Source organism: Penicillium alfredii, assembly GCF_028826965.1.
Source record: "Penicillium alfredii strain IBT 34128 chromosome Unknown utg000009l_segment0_segment0, whole genome shotgun sequence".
In the NCBI taxonomy this organism is placed as follows: domain Eukaryota; kingdom Fungi; phylum Ascomycota; class Eurotiomycetes; order Eurotiales; family Aspergillaceae; genus Penicillium; species Penicillium alfredii.
In genome coordinates, this window is record NW_026622706.1 from 3,838,694 (window position 1) to 3,859,960 (window position 21,267).

At 52.2% G+C, this 21,267-nt stretch overlaps 14 protein-coding genes across 14 annotated transcripts; 8 read left to right on the forward strand and 6 right to left on the reverse strand.

Moving 5' to 3' along the window:
* Positions 1 to 305: 305 nt before the first annotated feature.
* On the forward strand, positions 306 to 2,391 carry NUU61_007375 (putative serine/threonine protein kinase; the record flags this gene model as incomplete). The annotated part of the gene is made up of 3 exons (XM_056657900.1): positions 306 to 867; positions 925 to 2,243; positions 2,299 to 2,391. The coding sequence occupies 3 exons, from the start codon at positions 306 to 308 to the stop codon at positions 2,389 to 2,391; spliced, it is 1,974 nt and encodes a 657-aa protein (XP_056510700.1).
* A 276-nt stretch (positions 2,392 to 2,667) lies between these two features.
* NUU61_007376 (uncharacterized protein) lies at positions 2,668 to 3,409 on the reverse strand (the record flags this gene model as incomplete). The annotated part of the gene is made up of 3 exons (XM_056657901.1): positions 2,668 to 2,754; positions 2,848 to 3,210; positions 3,398 to 3,409. The coding sequence occupies 3 exons, from the start codon at positions 3,407 to 3,409 to the stop codon at positions 2,668 to 2,670; spliced, it is 462 nt and encodes a 153-aa protein (XP_056510701.1).
* A 455-nt stretch (positions 3,410 to 3,864) lies between these two features.
* NUU61_007377 (ferric reductase family protein) lies at positions 3,865 to 6,022 on the reverse strand (the record flags this gene model as incomplete). The annotated part of the gene is made up of 2 exons (XM_056657902.1): positions 3,865 to 5,818; positions 5,865 to 6,022. The coding sequence occupies 2 exons, from the start codon at positions 6,020 to 6,022 to the stop codon at positions 3,865 to 3,867; spliced, it is 2,112 nt and encodes a 703-aa protein (XP_056510702.1).
* Positions 6,023 to 6,289: 267 nt separating this feature from the next.
* Positions 6,290 to 6,928, forward strand: NUU61_007378 (copper transporter family protein; the record flags this gene model as incomplete). The annotated part of the gene is made up of 2 exons (XM_056657903.1): positions 6,290 to 6,678; positions 6,817 to 6,928. The coding sequence occupies 2 exons, from the start codon at positions 6,290 to 6,292 to the stop codon at positions 6,926 to 6,928; spliced, it is 501 nt and encodes a 166-aa protein (XP_056510703.1).
* A 321-nt stretch (positions 6,929 to 7,249) lies between these two features.
* NUU61_007379 (putative GPI anchored protein) lies at positions 7,250 to 8,010 on the forward strand (the record flags this gene model as incomplete). The annotated part of the gene is made up of 2 exons (XM_056657904.1): positions 7,250 to 7,663; positions 7,756 to 8,010. The coding sequence occupies 2 exons, from the start codon at positions 7,250 to 7,252 to the stop codon at positions 8,008 to 8,010; spliced, it is 669 nt and encodes a 222-aa protein (XP_056510704.1).
* Positions 8,011 to 8,381: 371 nt separating this feature from the next.
* On the forward strand, positions 8,382 to 9,838 carry NUU61_007380 (uncharacterized protein; the record flags this gene model as incomplete). Its single annotated transcript, XM_056657905.1, has 2 exons — positions 8,382 to 8,412; positions 8,592 to 9,838. 2 exons carry the CDS (start codon positions 8,382 to 8,384, stop codon positions 9,836 to 9,838), a joined length of 1,278 nt encoding a protein of 425 aa, XP_056510705.1.
* A 339-nt stretch (positions 9,839 to 10,177) lies between these two features.
* Positions 10,178 to 10,449, reverse strand: NUU61_007381 (uncharacterized protein; the record flags this gene model as incomplete). Its single annotated transcript, XM_056657906.1, has 2 exons — positions 10,178 to 10,272; positions 10,353 to 10,449. 2 exons carry the CDS (start codon positions 10,447 to 10,449, stop codon positions 10,178 to 10,180), a joined length of 192 nt encoding a protein of 63 aa, XP_056510706.1.
* A 1,055-nt stretch (positions 10,450 to 11,504) lies between these two features.
* NUU61_007382 (uncharacterized protein) lies at positions 11,505 to 11,968 on the reverse strand (the record flags this gene model as incomplete). The annotated part of the gene is made up of 2 exons (XM_056657907.1): positions 11,505 to 11,783; positions 11,837 to 11,968. 2 exons carry the CDS (start codon positions 11,966 to 11,968, stop codon positions 11,505 to 11,507), a joined length of 411 nt encoding a protein of 136 aa, XP_056510707.1.
* An 11-nt stretch (positions 11,969 to 11,979) lies between these two features.
* NUU61_007383 (uncharacterized protein) lies at positions 11,980 to 12,738 on the reverse strand (the record flags this gene model as incomplete). Its single annotated transcript, XM_056657908.1, has 2 exons — positions 11,980 to 12,241; positions 12,311 to 12,738. 2 exons carry the CDS (start codon positions 12,736 to 12,738, stop codon positions 11,980 to 11,982), a joined length of 690 nt encoding a protein of 229 aa, XP_056510708.1.
* Positions 12,739 to 13,320: 582 nt separating this feature from the next.
* NUU61_007384 (palmitoyl-(protein) hydrolase) lies at positions 13,321 to 14,270 on the forward strand (the record flags this gene model as incomplete). Its single annotated transcript, XM_056657909.1, has 4 exons — positions 13,321 to 13,506; positions 13,570 to 13,623; positions 13,712 to 14,100; positions 14,165 to 14,270. The coding sequence occupies 4 exons, from the start codon at positions 13,321 to 13,323 to the stop codon at positions 14,268 to 14,270; spliced, it is 735 nt and encodes a 244-aa protein (XP_056510709.1).
* Positions 14,271 to 14,583: 313 nt separating this feature from the next.
* On the reverse strand, positions 14,584 to 15,388 carry NUU61_007385 (uncharacterized protein; the record flags this gene model as incomplete). The annotated part of the gene is made up of 3 exons (XM_056657910.1): positions 14,584 to 15,104; positions 15,189 to 15,288; positions 15,347 to 15,388. 3 exons carry the CDS (start codon positions 15,386 to 15,388, stop codon positions 14,584 to 14,586), a joined length of 663 nt encoding a protein of 220 aa, XP_056510710.1.
* Positions 15,389 to 16,991: 1,603 nt separating this feature from the next.
* NUU61_007386 (putative short-chain dehydrogenase/reductase family protein) lies at positions 16,992 to 18,100 on the forward strand (the record flags this gene model as incomplete). The annotated part of the gene is made up of 2 exons (XM_056657911.1): positions 16,992 to 17,175; positions 17,232 to 18,100. 2 exons carry the CDS (start codon positions 16,992 to 16,994, stop codon positions 18,098 to 18,100), a joined length of 1,053 nt encoding a protein of 350 aa, XP_056510711.1.
* Positions 18,101 to 18,356: 256 nt separating this feature from the next.
* Positions 18,357 to 19,030, forward strand: NUU61_007387 (NAD-dependent epimerase/dehydratase family protein; the record flags this gene model as incomplete). The annotated part of the gene is made up of 2 exons (XM_056657912.1): positions 18,357 to 18,423; positions 18,471 to 19,030. The coding sequence occupies 2 exons, from the start codon at positions 18,357 to 18,359 to the stop codon at positions 19,028 to 19,030; spliced, it is 627 nt and encodes a 208-aa protein (XP_056510712.1).
* A 940-nt stretch (positions 19,031 to 19,970) lies between these two features.
* Positions 19,971 to 21,024, forward strand: NUU61_007388 (nascent polypeptide-associated complex subunit family protein; the record flags this gene model as incomplete). Its single annotated transcript, XM_056657913.1, has 3 exons — positions 19,971 to 20,016; positions 20,512 to 20,682; positions 20,786 to 21,024. 3 exons carry the CDS (start codon positions 19,971 to 19,973, stop codon positions 21,022 to 21,024), a joined length of 456 nt encoding a protein of 151 aa, XP_056510713.1.
* Positions 21,025 to 21,267: the final 243 nt, after the last annotated feature.

A 21,267-nucleotide genomic window follows, 5' to 3' on the forward strand; every position in this document is an offset into this window, starting at 1 on the left:
TATGACGTGGGGGGGGGTAAGTTGCTACGGCAACAGCAGGCGAAGAAGGGGGATCGAGGGGAGAAGGGAATCAAGATCGAATTCGATCTCGGTGGAGTCCATCGGGTGTGAAACCTAGAAATAATAAACATGCTATGAAGCCCAGATACGAAGAGACAAAGCCTCTTTTTTTTCCCGCGCTTTTTCTGCAACCCGACGTGGCGGTTTAAGACTTTTGGGCGACAGGCGCTAAATCGCTTATCAAGGGGGCATCAACAACTCACCCCTCTATCGCACCGCTTTCTCCATCCACGCCTCATCCAACCATGACTGTCGGCATCTCTGAGTCAGACCGCGGTCTACGACTGCCAAACCCTCCTCCACTGTTGCATACACGTTCGGGCAATGAAACCTTTGATCGTCCCACCACGCCCGCCGAGAATGGCTTCACCAGTCCCCCGCAGACGCCCCAGGGCAGTCCCAGCAAGACTCGATTGCCACCCGGCGCGCTCGATCTGCCCAACGTGTTTGACAAGGCTATGAAGCTGACTCCCACATCGCCGTCTCAGACGACTCATAACCACTTCAACCATCCTATGTTCACCAACAAGAATAACTCGGAGGACTTGAACGAGAGCGTCATTCATCAGCGCCCGACCAGCCCGACGCGCCGCGCCAATAAGGAAAACACGCCTCCCAACTCGACTCGCTTGGCCAAGGACCTGGGAACCAACCCGACTCCGGCGGCGCTCTCTCGTCAGGAGCCATACCAGCCCCGCGATGCTGACACGACCAAGCGTCAGGTTCAGCTGCGTGGGCTGAGTCCCGAGGAGATGGAGAAGCTGCAACAGCCCCGTGTGAAGCGTCTGGTCAATGTGACACAACTTTGTACGTGTGAAACTTCGATTCGGGGTGTGGATTGCGTGTACTAATGCCCGACGGCAGACTTCCTCGACCACTACTTTGATCTACTGAGCTACGTCCACAACCGCCAGACGCGTCACTCTCAATTCAAAGCCGCCTACCCAGATCCTCCTGCCACCCCTGCCGAAGAACATGAACCGGCCCTCCTGAAATACCTCGGTCGCGAACGAGCACATCTGCGCAAGCGCCGTACCCGTTTGCGCCAGCATGACTTCCAGATCTTGACCCAGGTCGGCCAGGGTGGCTACGGGCAGGTATACTTGGCACAAAAGAAGGACACGCGGGAGGTGTGCGCGCTCAAGGTGATGAGCAAGAAACTGCTGTTCAAGCTGGACGAGATCCGCCACATCCTGACGGAGCGCGACATCCTGACCGCGGCCAAGAGTGAATGGCTGGTCAAGCTCCTGTACGCGTTCCAGGACCAGGACCAAATCTATCTGGCCATGGAATACGTGCCAGGAGGTGACTTCCGTACGCTCTTGAACAACACCGGTGTTCTCCACAACCGACACGCGCGATTTTACGTGGCAGAGATGTTCAGCTGCCTCGATGCCCTCCATGCTCTCGGGTATATCCATCGTGACTTGAAGCCGGAAAACTTCTTGATTGACTCGACGGGACACGTCAAACTGACGGATTTCGGTCTGGCTGCTGGCATGCTGAGCCCGGGCAAGATCGAATCGATGCGCGTCAAACTTGAGGAAGTGGGAAACACGTCAGTGCCCTTCGGACGACCGATGGAGCAGCGTAGCATGGCCGAGCGACGGCAGGGCTACCGCACGCTGCGCGAGCGTGAAGTCAACTACGCCAAGTCTATTGTTGGATCACCCGATTACATGGCGCCTGAGGTGCTCAAGGGTGAGGAGTATGATTTCACGGTGGACTACTGGAGTTTGGGTTGCATGCTATTCGAGGCACTGGCCGGCTACCCACCATTTGCAGGCGCGACCGTGGACGAGACGTGGCAGAACCTCAAGCGGTGGCAGAAGGTGTTGCGGAAGCCCGTGTACGAGGATCCCAACTACTTTTTGTCGCGTCGGACGTGGGATTTGATCACCAAGCTGGTTGCCGCCAAGGAACAGCGCTTCAAGAACATCCAAGAGATCCACGCCCATGACTACTTCAGCGAGGTGGACTTTGAGCGGCTGCGTGAACAGCGTGCGCCGTTCGTGCCCGAGCTCGATTCCGAGACCGATGCCGGGTACTTTGATGACTTCAGCAGCGAGGCTGATATGGCCAAGTACAAGGAAGTGCATGACAAGCAGCGTGCATTGGAGGAGATGGCCGAGCGCGATGACAAGATGGGCAAGGGGTTGTTCGTCGGGTTTACATTCCGGTATGTTTTTTTTTTTCTTTTCTTTTTTTTGTCTGAGAAGTGCTCTAACTAATTCTGAGTCTAGCCATCGCAAACCCGCCGTGGACAGTTCGGGTCGCACCTCGCCGCGCAAACCGATTGCTACTGATGGCAGCTTCGGGACGATGTTTTAGCCCGCTGGGGGGATCTATTGAGTTTCTTCTCTTCTGATGTTACGCTGGAGCCCCGGTTGACGCCCGAGCTGGATCTTGGTGTCATGGGTCTAGTTGTTCGAGTATGAGTTTAATGGCGCTTTCTGTTTGTGGTCTTGTGTTTTGTGCGTTGATGGGAGTTTTCAATTCGATGCTTGTATGATACATACATAGACCGGGCGCTGCCGGCATGAATGGATTGTATGATTGATCAACGAAGGGGATTGTAGCTAGAGTGGAGTCTGGATATGACTGCACTTAGTTCTGCGGCAGCTGGCGCACCATACGCAGGATCTCGGACTCGCCATCGCCGATAACAGCGCGGCCGTTGACCCAGTCGACAGTCTATAAATTAGCATCGGTATACAATAAAGCATTGAACATAAGAGATAGAAAGGGTAGAAAGAAAGGAAAGAAAGGAAAAGGGAGAGTACATACAACAGGTCTCACAAACCGCCCCTGATCCTCCTTAAACTTCTTCAACGCATCCTCCGCATCGCGCGCCTCTTTCACAAGCTCCGACACCGCATACGTCGTTTTCTCGCCCTGCCCGCCGACCCCGCTGACCGGCGAGATGTAGTCGAGGATGCTGCGCAGCTGGTCCAGCGTCGGCACATCCGTCGTCACCTCCAGCTCGAACTCGCCGCGCTGCTGCCTGGCCTGCGTCGAGTAGTCGCTGGCCTGGTCCTCTGTTGCGGTTTCGGCGGCCGTTGCCGAGGCTTGTTTGAGGATGTTGAGGGTGCGAGTTGAGGAGGCTAGGGTGGGGGAGTGGAAGAGGGTGATTGGGTCGAGGGTTTTGCTCTATTTTTGGTTAGTTTTTGTCTTCTGTTTTGTGTTGTCTTGCTAAGGTGGGTTGATTGGGTTGATTGGGTTGGGTCATTGGGTCATGGTCATTGGGTAATTGGTTTTTAAGCCATTGGAAACGGTGGAAAGGATTGAGTGTTGTTGATAGTGTGTAATTTGAAACGACAAACTTGGAATCACGTACGAAGCGGAACATTGTGGTGGTGTTGGTGGAATGGGGGAGTTGTAGGAGGCAGAAGTTGACAGTCCGCTCGCTGCAGCTTTCCAAGGCTAAGGGGATGATGTCATCCGGTTGCTCGGGATCACCTGTCCACCCGTCCGTGTATGACTCCGACCTCGACTGGGCTCTCCAGGGCTATATAGCCTATGGGCAACTGCAACTGGGCAAGGAGTGATATCTCTGCGAAGAAACTAGACATTAAGATATAATTCCCTGTTACTGATATTCTTCCGAACCTTGCAATGGACATGTATTTACAGCATTGACCCTACCCTTGGTATTTCTATAAACATTGTATAGTTTCTACACAATTTTGATTAAAAAGTGGCCAAGCTTTGCTTCGAGACTATGCTCGATGACTCGATCATACCCCTAAAACACACTACATGCACCAACAGAACGCCGAGGTATCTCAACCAGCCACAAACTATCTACCACCCGAAATTCTCAACATGCAAATATATTCCCTGTGCCCCAGTCCCCTTATGCACTGCCCGCTCGTCACTGAGAGACACCACACTCCGCCGCACATCGTCTGCTAGCCCGCGAGGCCCACAGACAACCACTGCACTCTCGCCCTCGGCCTTCTCCAGGACATTGCGGATGATTGTACGTGGATGAGGACGGCGTGATATCGCTGTCAGATGTATGACAGCAGGGTTTGAGGTTATTTCCTTTGATTCCTCTTCCCGTGTGGCTGGGGCAACATTTCTCTGCTGGATCGGTGCTGCGCCTGCGCACGTACATGCGCATGTGGTGACCTCGTCCTCGTCCTCGATTTGCGTCGTACAGCAGCACCCACCGCCGGGGACGCTGCATTTTCCTGTTGCTGCAGGAGTACTGGAAGCTGATCCTGATTCTGTAGAGACGGACCGGATCGAGACTTTTTCTTTCTCAGTAACCATCTTCTTATCAGAATATGATGGCTCGGGTGCAGTAAGACCCTCTGAGAGCGGTTGTTGAGCCGGTGAAACTGTAGTATCTGGGTCCAATTTCTCGTCGCATGTGATATAGATGCTCACGTCGATTTCCTTGTCGAAATCTGGTCGTGTGCGACGACACTCATCCACGTCTGCCAGCGCTGACTGCAGCTGGGTCTCGAACAAGCTTAGCTGGGAGCGCGACTTAATCACCCATACAAAGCGCAGTCGCTTCGTCGCTGCTAATCGTCCGGTGCGTCTGGATCTCTGCTGTATATTGTCTGTGCTGTCCATCTTCCATGCGGAGACGATATCTCGCAGCAACGGTATTGAGAAAGTCGCACCCATTCCGCCTGCTAGCAGAACGACACTGTCGAACTGGCGCAAGGGCCGCATCGTCCCATAGGGACCTTCGATGAACACTATTTGATTGCAAGCAGTGGGTGTTGTCTCCCCAGCCCCGAGCACGCGGTCATTCTTCGACGCGTAGCGGAAGAACCGTCTCGTCCCGCCATTTTCAGCCCGGACGAAGAACTCGATCTTGTTGTCTTCGGGGAGAGATGCAATGGTAAAGGGGTGGCTTTGCAACGGCACAATGGAATGGCAGGTGAGGAATACATGCTGGCCCGGCTGCCAACTGACACCAGGTTTGTCGATAGTCACCCGCGTCACATTCCCAGGCAAGGGAGTAAACGACGCCGAGTGTGTCCACAGCGAATGCCTGGGAGTGCTAGTTGAATGGAAAATTGACAGATTGGCATATGCACCCCAAGCATATCGTGCAGCACGGTCAAAAACCAACAACCCAATAGGAATCCACACCCAGACCTTAACCTCGCTCGGCACATGAAGCCAGACAGCAACAATAAAGCCAACAAATGTGACCAGATGCTGCAGCACGAACACCTCATAGCTCAGCCGACGGATCGGCGCCAGCGACGCGAGCACGATAAACGTCAGAATACACCAGGCCGCAAAGCCGCGCTGGGTCAGCGCATCGTTGCGCAGCTGGTACGTGATGTAGTCATAGCGGCCCCAGTTGCGGAACCAGAACCCCATGTGGATGGTTGCGGTCAGCCACAGAGTGCGCGCGATCCAGCGATGGAACCAATTGAGTCGCGCGTAGCTCGTCCCGGCCAAGAACCCGATGATGTTCTGTCGTCCTGCCAGCAGGAAAATTAGTGGGAGCTGGCTGATTGCTATGAAACCTGTGCGGTAGCCGACGTCTTCCCATTTCCAGGGGTCTGTGGTCTCGAGCTTGTAGAAGCAGAGGACTAGTACCACGATCAGGTTGGCTAGGATGATGAGCACGGGGCCTAGTGGTGGGAAGTGGATGGTATGACGCCTGATGGTGAGAGGGTGAAGTGTGGCGTAGCTCACTTCTCGCGTCGTTGCTGTGACGGTGGCATAGGTGCTGAAGAAGAGTGATTTCGGCTTGGCGGGAGTGAGGGAAGAATCGTGCAGTCTGTCGATATTAGCATCTGGTTCGTAGTGACAAGATAAAGACATACCGATGTTGAGCAACGGCATGATTCAACACATTCGCCAGGGTTGCAGCCCCGATAGCGCTCCCCACGACGGCCCAGTACATCTTCTGCAGGTAAAAAAGGCTGGGGACACCAGCGCCCATGGACATTGCGCCCATCGGCATGCCCATTGACATGGACATGGTGTTTCTGAATTGTTCACAATATCTAGAAGTCCAACAGTTCGACAAGTCTCACAAAAGTCATGACATTGCTTATCAATAACCTGCTCATTCAACGGGCCAACGAAAATCTACTCAAATGCCGCGGTGGAGCCGGCCATGTGGCCCGCATCCGGTAGGGCAAGTTGCAGAATGACATGTTTGATTGACTTCTTCAAATACTCTCTTTTATCTTCCTTTCTACGCATTTCAACAATTCAACAGGGTTTCTCTCGGAAGATGAACAGCATGGACCATTCCATGAGCCCAGGCTCAACGGGCAACATGAACTCAACGAGCGCCGGCTCCATGATGGTCTTCACCAACGCCCACGACACGCCGCTGTTCTCTTCAGCCTGGACTCCATCATCATCAGGGAGCTACGCCGGCACTTGTATCTTTCTCATTGTCCTGGCTATGGTGGACCGCGGCCTCATCGCCCTCAAGGCCGTCCTGGAGCGCCACTGGCTGGCCGCTCACCTCAATCGTCGCTACGTCGCGATAACCGGCAAAACCAGCGAGGCCGGGCGCATTGACACAGACCCGGATGCAAAGATCGCCTCGCTGGTCACGGCGCAGGGTGTCGAGGAGTCGGTCAAGGTGGTGCGCAGTCTTTCCCATGGACCGATTCCTTGGCGGTTCAGCGTGGATCTGCCACGAGCCTTTCTTTTTCTGTGCATTGCAGGGGTGTCTTATTTACTGTATGATTTCCTCTTACCCTCCATTGGCTATTAAACCATGCTGATGGCGTGCTAATATTATGCTGATGCTATCAGGATGTTGGCGGTCATGACGATGAACGTCGGCTATTTCTGCTCGGTGCTGGCGGGCGCGTTTCTTGGGGAATTGGGCGTGGGCCGGTACATCTGGAATGAGCATGGCCATTGACGGGCATATCCCTGCATTCTTCAATCCGCATTAGGACAGCGAGCAGAAATGAGCATATTATCCAACTATCTTGGGACTAGCGTCTCGGGTATCTTGTATAAGGGTCCACGCTAAACTAGAAACAGACCCTGACGGGGCCTAATGAGGTAATTGAATCAAAAGAGTGTTTTTGTTAGCCTATTGGAGCTAGTGAAAAGCTAAACCCTCCGAAACCCGCCGGTATACACACTCTATAAACCTCTTATTGTTCGATTTCCCCCTTCGTAGTAAGCTACACACAACTTCCAATTCTATACAATCTTGAAAAATACCTTATTTACTATGAAGTTCTCCCTCCTTTCCCTGGCATTTCTCGTGCCCTTGGCCGCCGCTCACTTCCGCCTCGACTACCCAGAAGCACGCGGCGAGAATGAAGACCAAATGCCCAATTTCCCCTGTGGCGGGTTCTCGCAATCCTCGAAGCGCACCCAGCTCCCGCTCTCGGGCTCGATCCCCGTCGCGCTGACAATGAACCACATCCAGACCGCCACGCAGGTCCTGCTAGCCCTGGGTAATGACCCGGGGGATAATTTCAACATCACCCTAGTGCCGACCTTCCGTGTGAGCGGGCTGGGATCGTTTTGCCTGCCGCATGTCGCCCTGGACAAGAGTCGGCTGGGCACCAGCCTGACCGATGGAATGAATGGAACTATCCAGGTGCAGACGAGCGGTGACCCGACCGGTGGTCTATATTCTGTATGTTTTTCTTTTTTTCTTTTTTTTTTCTATTTGTAGCCCTTAGGTTTTGTTAGGGGGCTTTTTTATATGCAGATACTTACCATCTTCAGTGCGCCGACGTTCAATTCTTTTCAAATGCCACCTACCACGAGCCCTCTTCATGCAAGAACAACACCAATATCGCGGCGACATCTTTCTCTGGAGCGGCGGCCCAACGCAATGCTAATGAGTCTACTTCCGAGGGCCAGCCGCAGGGCGGCTCGAAGGGCGGCTCGACTACCTCCATGGGTGGTGCCGCGCCTTTGCAAACGGCGGCCTGGGGTGTTTTGGGTGCTGCCATCGCTGGTAGCATTGTTGTGCTATAGACAATTCTTGGTCATATAGCTGATGGAGCTAAAGGATGAAAAAAAAAAAAAAGATGGTATGGTTCATGATTGACGATTTCTAATTGATACAATGCGTGGACACACCATTGGATTGAATCGAGACTGGATCTGGTATCTCTGTACTTTTCTAGCTAGCCTTCTACAAGCTTTCCACGCTTCGTGATATAAAATATAAAAATACCCTACTTCAACCAACATCTTATTTTGTCTACGCAGAATCACGTGTTGGCAAAGTATTAGGCAACAATCCACCTGACTCAGAGTGATTCCGATAAATCAGGGGAAGTCCCTTTTGCATCAACAAACTTGAGAGAAAACAATAACATAATATTGCGCAACTTTGTGGCGGTATGGATCAATTCGAGAGGCTGCGGCCAGTTGGTGAGTTTTCCATCAGAGACTCGGCACGCCCCGCAGCAGTCATTGACTTCCACCTGGCCACTTGGAAAAATACTCGACCTCGCGTCACCAAGTCGGGTTTTATCTGAATGTTGCGGTGTCCGCAACATATGTTCTACCACACACTTTCACTCTACCGGTTAAAGACTATGTCTACCGAGCATGCGAGGCGCTCATTGCAGAGCATCCATCGCTGTCTGCCATCCCGGTAGACGACGATACGCAGCAGCCTTATTTTGCACGGCTGCCCGAGGTCAATCTGGACCATGTTGTGTCCTTTACACAGCGCCAAGCAGACTTCCCAGGCGTTCATCCCGGAAACAGTGATCCAGCGCCGGACCTCGACCTACAGGCTCTGCTTGAAACTCAGCACAATATACCATTTTCTGCCTCCAATGCCTTCTGGAGGCTTTGCATTCTTCTCAGCCCCGGGGCCAGTCACCGCTTCACTGCAGCCTTTGTATTCCATCATGCCATTGGCGACGGCAACTCGGGAAAAGCCTTCCACACAACCTTCGTGCGGGCACTGCACGCAGTGATGTCCACTGAGACCAAGTCCCTGATCAAGTCGCCCCAAACACCTCTCCTCCCCAATATTGAGGCTGTTCACCCACTTCCGCTGTCTTTCTTCTACCTGGCCAAAAAGGTCTTCCAGGCGAAGATTTGGTCTGGGGGCAGGGAACCCGGTCTCTGGACCGGATCCAAGATCCAGCCGCCCTCGCCAACGCACCTACGCCTCGTTCCATTCCCCAAGCAACTGGTTGAATCATTAATCAATCGCTGCCGCCAAGAGCGCACGACTATCACTGCAGTCCTGCAAACAGTAGTAGCCCGATCACTCTTCGCGAATCTCCCCGCCGAGTTCTCACGACTCAACTGCTCCGGCGCCCTCTCGTGTCGGCGCTGGCTCCCAGACATCATCACCGATGACTCAATGGGCGTCTGGGTCCAGGACTACAGCGAGACCTATTCCCGCGACAACCTCGCTCTTCCCTCCAACACATCCTTCCCGTGGACAGAAGCGCAGCGGTCTCGCCAGACGATCGAGGCTGCGCTGGCTCAGCAGGGTAGAGATTGTGGCGTGAATCTCTTGAAGTTCGTCAACGACTTCCAGCAAGAACTGTGTCTGTCGAAGCTTGGTGTAGATCGCGACCAAAGCTTCGAGGTCTCTAATATCGGTGTTGTGCGCTCCGAGTCGGATCCGTCGCGCCCAGAAATTCGGGGGATGGTTTTCTCTCAGTGTGCTGGTGTCATTGGTAATGCTGTTCAGGTGTCGGTTGCTACGGGTGGTGATGGGTGTTTGGTGCTGGCCTTTTCGTGGCAGGATGTTGTGGTTGAGGATGAGCTGGTGGATGCGGTTATTGGGTCGGTTAAGGATGATCTTTGTCTGGTGGCTGGTTATGAGTAATGTGGTTGTATGGTTTTCCTTTTGATATTGTAATGTTTAACAATGTGTAGTGTGCTTAGAATATATAGTGTCGAGAATGGAAAGAAAGCATATCAATTGATCCGCGTAAAATATCAGAAATGTACAGTCAGCCACCAGGGCATAAACGTGGAAAGATATCAGATATAAGTTCAGTAATGTGATACCTTACAAGTCAAATAAAGGGACTCCCAGATCAGATAGAGTGGCAAGTATTTAACAGAAAACCAGAGCGGCTTCAATTTTCCAACGAGAACAATTCTAGTCAATTCAATAACATATCACACTTCGCTACCATATTCTTTTAAAGACGTCTTAGACTTATTCGCACTTCTGTGATGTGGTGAAGGTGCTGCACTTCAGACCATCACAGCACTTGGGACCAGATTTCAGGAAGGTGTTGCACTCTTCGCCCTCTGTTTTCAGAATGAGTTAGTAGTATATCTTTGAAGTGTTTCCCACTGGGGTTCAGTGTTTTAAAAAGGCTGAGACTTACTCTGTGAACAGCTACGCTCTTGAAGAGGCGTGTCAATGGCAGCGGCATTGGTAAGGGCGGCGAAGACGCCGAAGGCGATGAAGGTGAGAAACCTCATATTGTACTTTTGTTTTTAATAGATTGTTCTTGGTAGTAAAGTAGATGGTAATGGAGATTCTCGGGATATAGATGAATTATCCTAGGAAATAACCTAATACTTATATTTACAAGATATGTACGCACAAGGGCATCATCTGCCCTAATAATGAGCAACTCTCGTGAGGCATTTTTGTCAATTTGGGGTAACTCTAGTGAATCCCTTTTATTTGGCAACAGGCAAGCTTCGGAGATAGTCTCGTGGGGTGCCGAGCCTCCAATAGATGTACGGCCAGTAGTTCCACACGGGCGAGGGGGCGAGGGCCCGATACTGATGAAGGATTTCTACGTCATATCTGGGCCAGAGAAGATCCTATCTTTTGGAATTCTACTGTAAGGTTTTGATCTCTAGGCAGATAGATACTATCAAGCTCCACGTCATCGCTCTGGCATTACTATAAAAAGATCTCTCATACTTCAACCGAACTAAACCCATAACCATCACAGCTTAGTAAAATTATAGCTCAGAGATAATATAGCTTACTTCAATAATCTTCAAACAGACTGCTAATATGCTCTCACTGGTGCTTTTACGCTGACCCGACATCCTTCCAAGGTTAAGTCGGTCTGTGAATCGACCCCAAGATCGGCCCCAACGTGCAGCCTTACACTACACAGCCTCGCATTTGCTCTCGAGAACCTACCTTGATCAAAGTGGACCGAATCTGTGGGGCTGAAATAGTACTAACAAGCTGAAGAGTACTGCCAAGTCTACTGTAATTGGACCTTTCTTACGATGTACTGCCAGCATTACAACACTTTATTGTAAGGTTCATCAAATCTGACTTTTACCAAGCTATACCTTGCCCTTGGCAGCCTCATAGTCTCTTCAGAGAATCATAGAACCATAAAATGATAAAGCTGAACCGCACTAGAAGGGGGTGGTGCATAATCCGTGAAAGCAGCTTTACCGGTTGTGGACGTTGCATGGAATTAGTTCTCGCCCCAGTGCGTGGGCTTCGGATCAGCATGTGCAACATCCAAAGTAACTCGTGCGAAGATTTTACGCTCTGGCGATCATCTGCTGGATGATCGGGGCAGCAACTGCATCCCCACACCTTGGCCCCGACTTTGCCCAGGTCTCCACTTCTTGTGATACACGCCCCGAAGCCCCGGGGGTCGACAATCTCTTGCCAATTTGCCAAAATAGGCAATCCAAGCCTCTGAAATAAATATTCTTTGCTTGTGATGACCCACAGTGTACAGCATGACTCGACGGAGAATTCTCAAAAGCGATGTAGTATGCTTGGGGCTCGTAGTGCGGCCAGCCAGATCAGATAGGGGGCCCCAGATGCGCTAAGGAGATATGGTTCAGCGAAATACATAATTAGCCATCGAAAAGGTCATACTACTTCTTCCAAGATACCAGCCGGCCCCTCCACTCCACTGGCAATATAGAACTTCCAGTCTTCGCCAACGGTAGTGCAACCAACCAGTAGAGGCAGGTCAACAACACGCGTACGTTGTGCATATGTCCACATTGGTAATCCCGTCATCCATACCTCGAGTTGAAATTGTGCTTTGACCAAATTCCCATCCGCCGCTTTGATCTCGATACCAGGGCCAAAATACGTTTCCCGGAGTGTGGATGCGAGATATGGCTGAAGTATTTTCCTGGAGCAGCAGGCCCCGCTTGTTCATAGTCGGCTTTCCAGGGATCCACGGGTAAACCAACCACTAAATCGATCTTGCGATTGTATGTATCACGGGCCGTGTAGCGAGGCTGATACTGAGGATCACCAGACTCTGTCTGACTATAGAATATGAGTTTCTGTGAGCAACAGATAGGCAACACGATGTGTTCAAAGCATCCCCGCACTTACATGTTCCAACATTCCAACGGCAGTTCAGCGATGGCTCCCTCCAATAGCGGCCCTGCCACCTTTATTAACCAAGAACCTTCGCTGCGCAGTTCAGTGGCGCATTGGCATGATGAGCTGGAAATCTTCCGAGCCACCCCTTGATCTTCATCTTGATCGCATTCGGAATCGTGTGATAGATTAGCAAGTAGCTCTCTCGCAACAAGACTCCCAGGGTCGGCCGATTCATGCACATAAACAATTCGGGGCGTGGCAGCGGCGAATTCAGCTTTCACGCGAGTTGGGCTGGATGAGCGTGATCTTCCACTGTGTCTGCTTATGGCAGAACTTGAGGGCGCGGATGATGCAAGGTCGTCGGGTAGGCGGGCGGAAACAGAAGATGCGGTTTCAGAAGCGGGCTGGCAAGGCCTTTTCACGGGATCTGGTGGCATCAAATACTTGACCTTGGAACATGATCGTCTGCGCTTGTACTGCGCTGCCGATGTTTAGGGAAGGCGCCAGGTTGCTGGCTGGTTTCTCCAACCGATCAGCATCGGGCGGGGCATTATGCACGCTCCTTGCAATGTCCTCGATTAGGGACTGAATAGCGGCGTTTTGCCCAGCACTCATCGGGATTGATGGGATGAATTATGGTATACACCGAGGTCCTGGTCTGATGGGCGCGTGGCAGATGTCGATTGAAAAATGACCTTTTCCAACAACCACTATATATATATATATATCACGTGATTGACATTGTTCCACTATTTTTTTATTTGGATTCTGATTGCAGATGTCTGTCAGAACCTTTGAAATTGTCAACGAAATAAGGTGGGTCTCATCCCCTCAAAGAAAGAATTAGCAGTAGGTATTTTCCGCTGAAAATTGACCTTGGCAATAGCTTCACCAGTGTGCATAGATCAATAGGCGGTGAGGTCATCGATAGCCTCAGCGGCAGAATTGTGGGGGAGGGGAGACAGCTTATCCACCATTATTCTTCATTCTCCTTGAGCTCATTGTTGAATCATCCTACCATGTCTCACCGCGCTCCGTTCGTCGTCCCGGCGCTCAAGAAGCACACCGCCACCGTGATCATGGCCCACGGGCTGGGTGACAGTGGCGCCGGCTGGATGGCGCTTGCCCAGAACTGGCGCCGCCGCGGCAAGTTCGACGAGGTTGCCTTTATCTTCCCCAATGCTCCCATGATCCCGATCACAGTGGTATGTTGTATGGCCTGGACAATTCTACACGATGCATTAGCTAAAGACAATCGCCGAGGATAGAACTTTGGTATGAGTATGCCTGGGTGGTACGACATTGCTAAGCTGGGCCGCGATGTAAGTACAATCCCCTCTTCTTTAATTTCTCTCATTGTATCCATTAGAAGTTTGTAAGCGCTCATTCTTTTCTCTTTGTTTTCAATAGCTCGACTTCGAAGAGTCCCTCCGCACCCAAGACGAGGCCGGCATCCTGCGCTCGCGTGAATACTTCAACACACTCATCAAGGAGCAGACCGACAAGGGCATCAAGCCCTCGCGCATCGTGCTGGGCGGGTTCTCGCAAGGTGGCGCCATGTCCGTGTTCTCCGGTCTCACGAACAAGGAGAAGCTGGGCGGAGTGTTTGGGCTGTCATGCTACTTGCTTCTCAGCGACCGCATCAAGAACTACATTGCCGAGGACTGGCCCAACAAGAACACGCCGTTCTTCCTGGCGCATGGATATGATGACGAGGTCGTGCAGTTTGACTACGGCGAGCGGTCGGCGAAGATGCTGAAGGATCTGGGCTTGGAGGATGTCTCGTTCAACAGGTACCCGTACGTTGTGTCCTTGATTCTCCTGTTTGGTTTCTTCATTTGGTTTTACTGACTCGACTGCTAGTGATCTCGGTCACTCGGCTGACCCCGCGGAGATTGATGACTTGGAAAAGTTCCTTGAGAAGACTGTCCCGCCCGAGGGCGACGGCCAAGCCTCTGCTGGGTTATGACTTGACGATAAAAATGCCGCGAATGCATCATGGGGACTGATCGTGGTGCTCGGGGTCTTGGTGCTGCTTTTGGCGATTGCATGGTCTAGATATCAGTCTCGGTCGGAGTCTGCGCGGAAGCAACAGTAGACGCAACAGTAGGTTTGTGTTTACTGCCTTTCACATTATATCAATGCATTTTTTGATGTAAGGCTAGAGGATTCTGGTAACCCTCTAGTATACCGACAGTCAATTAGGACCGGCCTATGAGAAGTCTCTGAATAGTCTCTGAATAGTCTCCTTATAAGCACTCGCTCTCCTTTTGGTATCCCCTCTAACTCATCACTGCTCGCGGGGTCCTCATTGCTCGCGCCACCGTATCCTCAATAACGCGAACCATCTCCTCGTTGCTCTTCATATCAAACGGCACCATATGCTTCGAGCCGTGGTCATAGAGCGCCGCCTTCGACGGCTCGCACAGCGTATAGAGCTTCATACTCTCGGGGTACAGCGGATCTTTCTTTCCTACGATGTGCGCCGTCGGGATCGTGATGGCATACGTGTCCGGCTGCGGCGCCAGCTGCTCGATCCCGGAACTCTCGTACGGTGCGCCGCCGCAGATTAACACGGCGGCTCGGAATAGCGGCGCCGTCGCCGGGTTGGTTTTGTCGTGGTGCACCAGCATCGCGGCGGCCAAGGCTGCGCCTTGCGAGAAGCCCATCACGGCGTCGAAGGGACCTTCCTCGGCGAGGATGCGGTAGATGTGCTCGAAGGCCTCGGCCAGGTGGGATCTGGGGAGGTCGGGAGAGCGTGGGTAGTGGTTGTGAAATGGGCCGTCGACAATGCCCTCGAGCTCTGTGGGTTGTTAGAATCTGTTTGTTTCTTTGTGTCTTCTACCTCCCTCTCTTTCGAATAAGGGACATGCTCCGCTCGACATACCCTCTTCAACCTTGGCATCCATCTTCCCGTTCACAAACTTGAAGCGATGGCCCTTCTTCTCGAGCTCCGCTCTCAGCCCGCCTGTTTGGATCTCGAAGATCTGGCGGGGTCGACGTGATCAGTCGGGAGTGTTCCAAACATGGGCGACTGCGACTTACTTCGCTGTTTGTGCTGGCGCCATGCAGACAGAGGAACCGCATTATGATGATTTTATGGTTCTTTTCTTTTTGTTATCCGCAGTTCAAGTGGAAGAGGAGATCAATTCAAGCTGAGTGGGACGAGGGAGACGCCGTGGAAAGTAGTCCGACTTCAAGCGTATCACTCGAGGGGAAGGGACGGTGTTTCCCGGGCGATCAACTTGTTTTTCCGTCGCCTCGAAATCACCTAATGCCTTTAGTGCGTTGATCCTTACTGACGGCCACAGCAGTCAATAATGGCCGAGGCGACGGCAGAGCATGCAGACAATAGACCCGATGCATGCAGGGGGGCGCGGGGCTGAACAACGCAGCATTTTCGCCTCGACATCGCAGGACATGTGCACTTATTGTACCTTATCTGATTAAATGCCAGCAGACTCAAATTCAGTGATTATGATGAGGCTGGTCAAGTAAAGAATGATCCTCATTAAGTGCTGATGCCTCTGTTATATGGATACCCCGAACTCGCTGAACTCTCCGATCCGATCCAACTCCACCTCGATCTACAGCATATCTGTTCTTTCTTATAAAATGACACGACTCCATTGCAAATATGCCATCGCAATTCACAACATGTGAGGCATGCAGAAGGCGAAGGCCTGTAACCACAACTGAATCTGCATTATCAGATCTCCAGGCAAAACTCTAGACATGATAGTCATCTCATGCAAACCCATATTGAATGACATGCGCAAAGATCCTCACACCCTCTCCCAAGTCTTCCTTGAGTGCTGCTGCGAAAGTCATCCGGAAATGAAGTTCATTGTTTGGGTTCTTGTTGCAGTGAAACAGTCCCTTGGTAACCGGCGCTCCATTTGCCAGCGTCGTAAATGATATTTTGGATTCGAGGTCGTCTATTTGAATTTGAATATATTGTTTATCGCGGTGACTCTCTATGCGAGCATGTTTTCTCCAATCCAGGGTAATCCAGAGGAATGCACTTTATGCCGGTTCAACCCAAGCGCAAATCTCCTTAGGCAGGTATCGATCACACGCCCTCGGCAATATATATTCCAGCGACAGATGGTCAGGCCAGGAGAAGAAGCCCCGGTGACCCCAGCTCTCTATTTATGCTGCCTCTAGACTAAATGGTATAAATCAGGTCTGGGATAATGGAGCCTCTTGTACGTGTTATAATACTAATACAAAGATCAATATACATATAGTAGCCACTCTTTTTTTTTGATTGATTAATTTGTAAAATTAATAAACCCGCAGAGTTGATATCTACATCAATACTAATAAGGAGATTTTCTGCCAGATAAAAAATGGCGTATATCGTTTTTTTCGTGAGTGCCGCTATTTACTGCCTTCGGGGTGTCGGCATCCTTTGTGGCTCCGAATGTTATGCGATTATCTTCATGCGACATCCTTCGTGGACTCTTGTGCCCGCCGTCATGACACATATAGCCAAAAAAATTACAGGATCTTTATTGGAGCTCGACTAAGTTGTCTCTGTGTACCAGACTAACGATGCGAACAAAGAACCAAGCGATGCCGCTAGTGGAACTCTGATGGGCCCCGAGAGGATCACCGTGCTCATAGATAAAAAGCCCGATCGTCGACCAAGGGGGATGATCGTTCTCCATCTACTCCCATTCGCATAATGGAGTTTCGCGACCTTGCTGCCACCGGGAAATTCATCACGTACAGCCTGCGCCATCCCCTGGAGGGATGGTTGAGCTTTGGGCCGTCCCTGAACGAGGCCACCTTTGGGTTGCTGGGCTCCTCGTTTCATCCGGATCGCGATATCGCCGATCTCAATGGGAAGGTCGTTTTTATTACAGGTGGTATGTATAATCCTTCCCTCCCTTCCTTGTTTTTGATGGTTCACACATCTCCGCAGGCAATGCCGGCCTCGGCAAGGAGACCATCCTCCAACTCGCCAAGCACCGGCCAGCGCGTATCTACCTCGGTGCGCGCACTGAGAGCAAGGCTCTAGAAGCGATCAGGTCAATTAAGGCGGCGCTGCCCACTCCCGTTGAAATTACATACATCCCGCTGGATCTGGCATCCTTCCGATCTATCCGCGCGGCTGCCGCTCAATTCCAGTCGGAGAGCGACCAGCTGGATATTCTCATCCTCAATGCGGGCACAATGGGTAACCCGCCGACCAAAACCGAGGACGGGTTCGAGGTGCAGCTCGGCACTAACCATGTCGGCCATTTCCTGCTCACCAAGCTCCTGCTGCCCACCCTGCAAAGTACCGTGACCAGCGCCCGTGCCCGCGGCGAGGACCCCGATGTCCGGGTCGTGAGTGTGTCCTCAGTAGGACACGCCATTGCCCCATCCTCGTTCGAGGAGCTCACTTCTACGCCGTCGCTGCTGGCGGCCAGCACCTGGACCCGCTACGGCGCCTCCAAGGCCGCCAACATCCTGTTTGCTTCCGAGCTGGCCCGTCGGCATCCCGAGATTCTGTCTGTCTCGGTGCATCCCGGTGCCGTGGATAGTGACCTCTATTTGCATGCTAAGGCGCTGGGCCCGATGGCTAAATACTCTATGACGGCGGCCTCGTCTTTGTTCTTTCGCCGCACTTCCACCGGCGCTTTCAATTCCCTCTGGGCGGCCACTATTGCACGAGACAGCATTGTCAATGGCACCTACTATACCCCTGTTGGATACCGTAGTGACGGCACTGCGCTCGTGCAAGATTCAGAGGTTGCTCGCCAACTCTGGGATTGGACCGAGGCCCAGGTTGCTGAAAAGAGCACATAAGCCATTTGATATACAGTCAGATATCATTCTTGTGAGATAGCTGCTACATATTGAAATTGTCTATGCAGCCCAGGGGCATTTTGCTCTGGTGCAGGGGACTGCAGGGCGGATGGCATCATGATGATATCGATCTCCATCACAATGCTTGCCTGCGGGAGTTCCTGCGTTTCCTATGTTTTCTAGACTCGATCTCGATTTCCCCAGACAAGTCTCGGGCCCTTGCAGAGATCTTCTCCGAACCGCCCGAGCCTCCAGCATGGGCCTCATCGTTGTGACAGGCGGCTCCGGCAAAGCCGGCCACACGATCCTCAACCTTGGACCTGGTGCCACTGGCACACCCGACCGTGTACACGCTAAAGACAGACCTCAGCGACAGCGGACAAGTATTCAACGCCCTGTCCAGCCAGTGGACACTGCGCGAGCCCCTTCCCCGAGGGTCTCCCACCACGACCCGACGCCGTCATCCACCTGGCCGGGTACGCGCGCAACATGGTGCCAGACAACGAGACCTTCCGGGTCAACACACAATCAACCTACAACATCATCGAGGCAGCCTGCAAGCTAGGCATCCGCAAGATCCTCATCGCCAGCAGCGTGACTGTATACGGGGTCGCGTTCGCACAGGGCGACGTTGAGTACCCGGCGTTCCCGATCGACGAGGACCTGGTCATCAATCCCACCGACACATACGCACTGGTCAAGCTGTGCGGCGAGCGCGTGGTGCGCGGCTTTGCCGCCCGCTTCGGCGCCGACATCTATATCCTGCGCACCGGGCGCGTCATCGAGCCCGGCGAGTACAACGAGGAGATCTTTTATAACTATGTGCACGAGCCGGTGCGCTGGAAGGCGCATGGCTGGTCGTATACCGATGCCCGCGATCTCGGCGCCATGTGCGAGGCTGGACTGCGGACATCCGGGTTGGGGTTCTAGATGTTTAATGCGACTAATGACTCCATCACCAATCTCTCGCCCACGGAACAGTTTCTGCGCCAGCAGTCCCCTACCACGCCGTTTACTCGCGCCATGGATCAGTTCGAAGCGCCCTTGTCTAATGCGAAGATCAAGCGGCTGCTTGGGTTTCGGGAGAAACATCCGTGGCGCAAGTATTTTACCCCTGTGGGATAAGAAGTGGGTAACGATGGAGTAGAGGAGTGATTTTTGGTAAGATAGACTCTTTTTTCAGGTGTGCAATCATAGACTTTTCTTTTTGTTGCGATATGGTGCTGAGTTGTGCTGGATAGCTGCCCCGCTGCGTGTCGAGTCGAGGATGGACATCTCCGGCAATGTAGGGCTGTCCGACCGAGAGAAGAGTAAACCATCGTAGTTCCTGGTCATTGTAAGTATTCTCCCAACCACCGATGTAGGCCCCAAGTCATTTCATGACAGGCGCTCGGAACTGGGTCTCCCCAGACAACGTTAGGGTTTAGCCGAGCAACGCCCACAATGGCCACCAGCGCATATCACCACTCCGTGTGAGAGTAAAAAGTGGCACACAAAATACCAGAGGTGCAGTTGTAGATGATTCCATCGAAGAATAAAAAGCAGACCGTAGCCAGCGTCCGCGTCGTCCAGCGGCGGCTTTAGCGAAAATCCGCATTTGTAACTCCCCACACAAAACTCTCGGCGCATCATCGTCTTCCCTGAACTTCGTCTCGAACTCTTCCCTTCCAACCCACCTTCTCTCACCCACCTCGTTTTTAACACTCCGTCAAGCGGTATGTAGTCTCGACAGTTGAACCTGCGCCGATTTTTTTTTTTTTTTCTTTGGACTTCGGCATCATCGCCTTTCTTCTTGTCAACACCCACGACCAAGAGCCACTCGGCTAACTCTCTATCTTCCGAATAGGCGACAACCCCCCTCCCCGACACCATGGATCAGGCAAAGCTGGCTCGCATGCAGCAGAGCGTGCGGATTGGTACGTGTTGTTTCTTTTGCAGAGCTTGAGATGGCAGGGCATATACTGGAGTGGAGCTGGGTGCGATTCGAGACTGAGTGTCGTTCGGCCTGCTCTACTCGTGCTGGAATTATTTCAGGGGATATTGCGTTGAATTGCTGGATTGATCGCTGACTTACTCGTCTGGACAGGGTATGTATATCTTCTGTCCATGTTTTGAACTCGCTGGCCCCCAATTACCCTCGACTCTACCCCGCGGAAGGCGATACAACAATTCTTTCTTTCTATGTCGAGTCGATCCGAATGCAGAGTCCATGCTTGAATATTATAAGCCAGTGCTTTGCGAGTGTATTTGCGACGCACGGCTGGTCATATGAAGCAATTGGAGCTGCTACGATGAGGGGAAGGACTTGGACAGCAACAATCCCACATTCACCCATTATCCCGCGCATTTTATCTCGATATACTGCACTTCATCGATCCAGTCACTAATTATATTCTCTCCTCCCATCAGAGGCAAGGGCACTCCCCGCCGCAAGGTCAAGAAGGTCCACAAGACCGCCGGTGCCGACGACAAGAAGCTGCAGGCCACCCTGAAGAAGATGAACGTGCAGCCCATCCAGGCCATTGAGGAGGTCAACATGTTCAAGGAGGACGGCAACGTCATCCACTTCTCCAACCCGAAGGGTGAGCAGTCCCCTCCTTCAAATATTTCAGCAACCACCTCCCAGAAAACCTGGACACCTTGCACAACCAATCTTGCTAACGCAATTGCTTTTGATTGTTCCAGTCCACGCCTCTGTCCCCTCCAACACCTTCGCCCTCTACGGCAACGGCGAGGAGAAGGAACTCACTGAGCTCGTCCCCAACATCCTGAACCAGCTCGGCCCCGACAGCCTGGCCTCGCTGCGCAAGCTCGCCGAGAGCTACCAGAACATGCAGAAGACCCAGGGCGGCGACAAGAAGGACGACGACGAGGACGACATCCCCGATCTGGTTGAGGGCGAGAACTTCGACAACAAGGAATAAATAGACCCCAGACCCATGAACTTCCGAACTTATCCTACTTCAAAACTATGGTCGATGATCAAATGAATTGTATTTGCGTGTCCTGGCTCTCTTCCTATTCCTATTCCTATTCCTATATTCATTTTCTATAATTCCGAGCTCCATGCCATAGACTTTGATGGCCTGGGAAGACAAGTATCAAGTTTTTCGGGATGAACTATTCCCATGAACAGCGTCTGGGGATCTCTGTACTGGATAACTTCA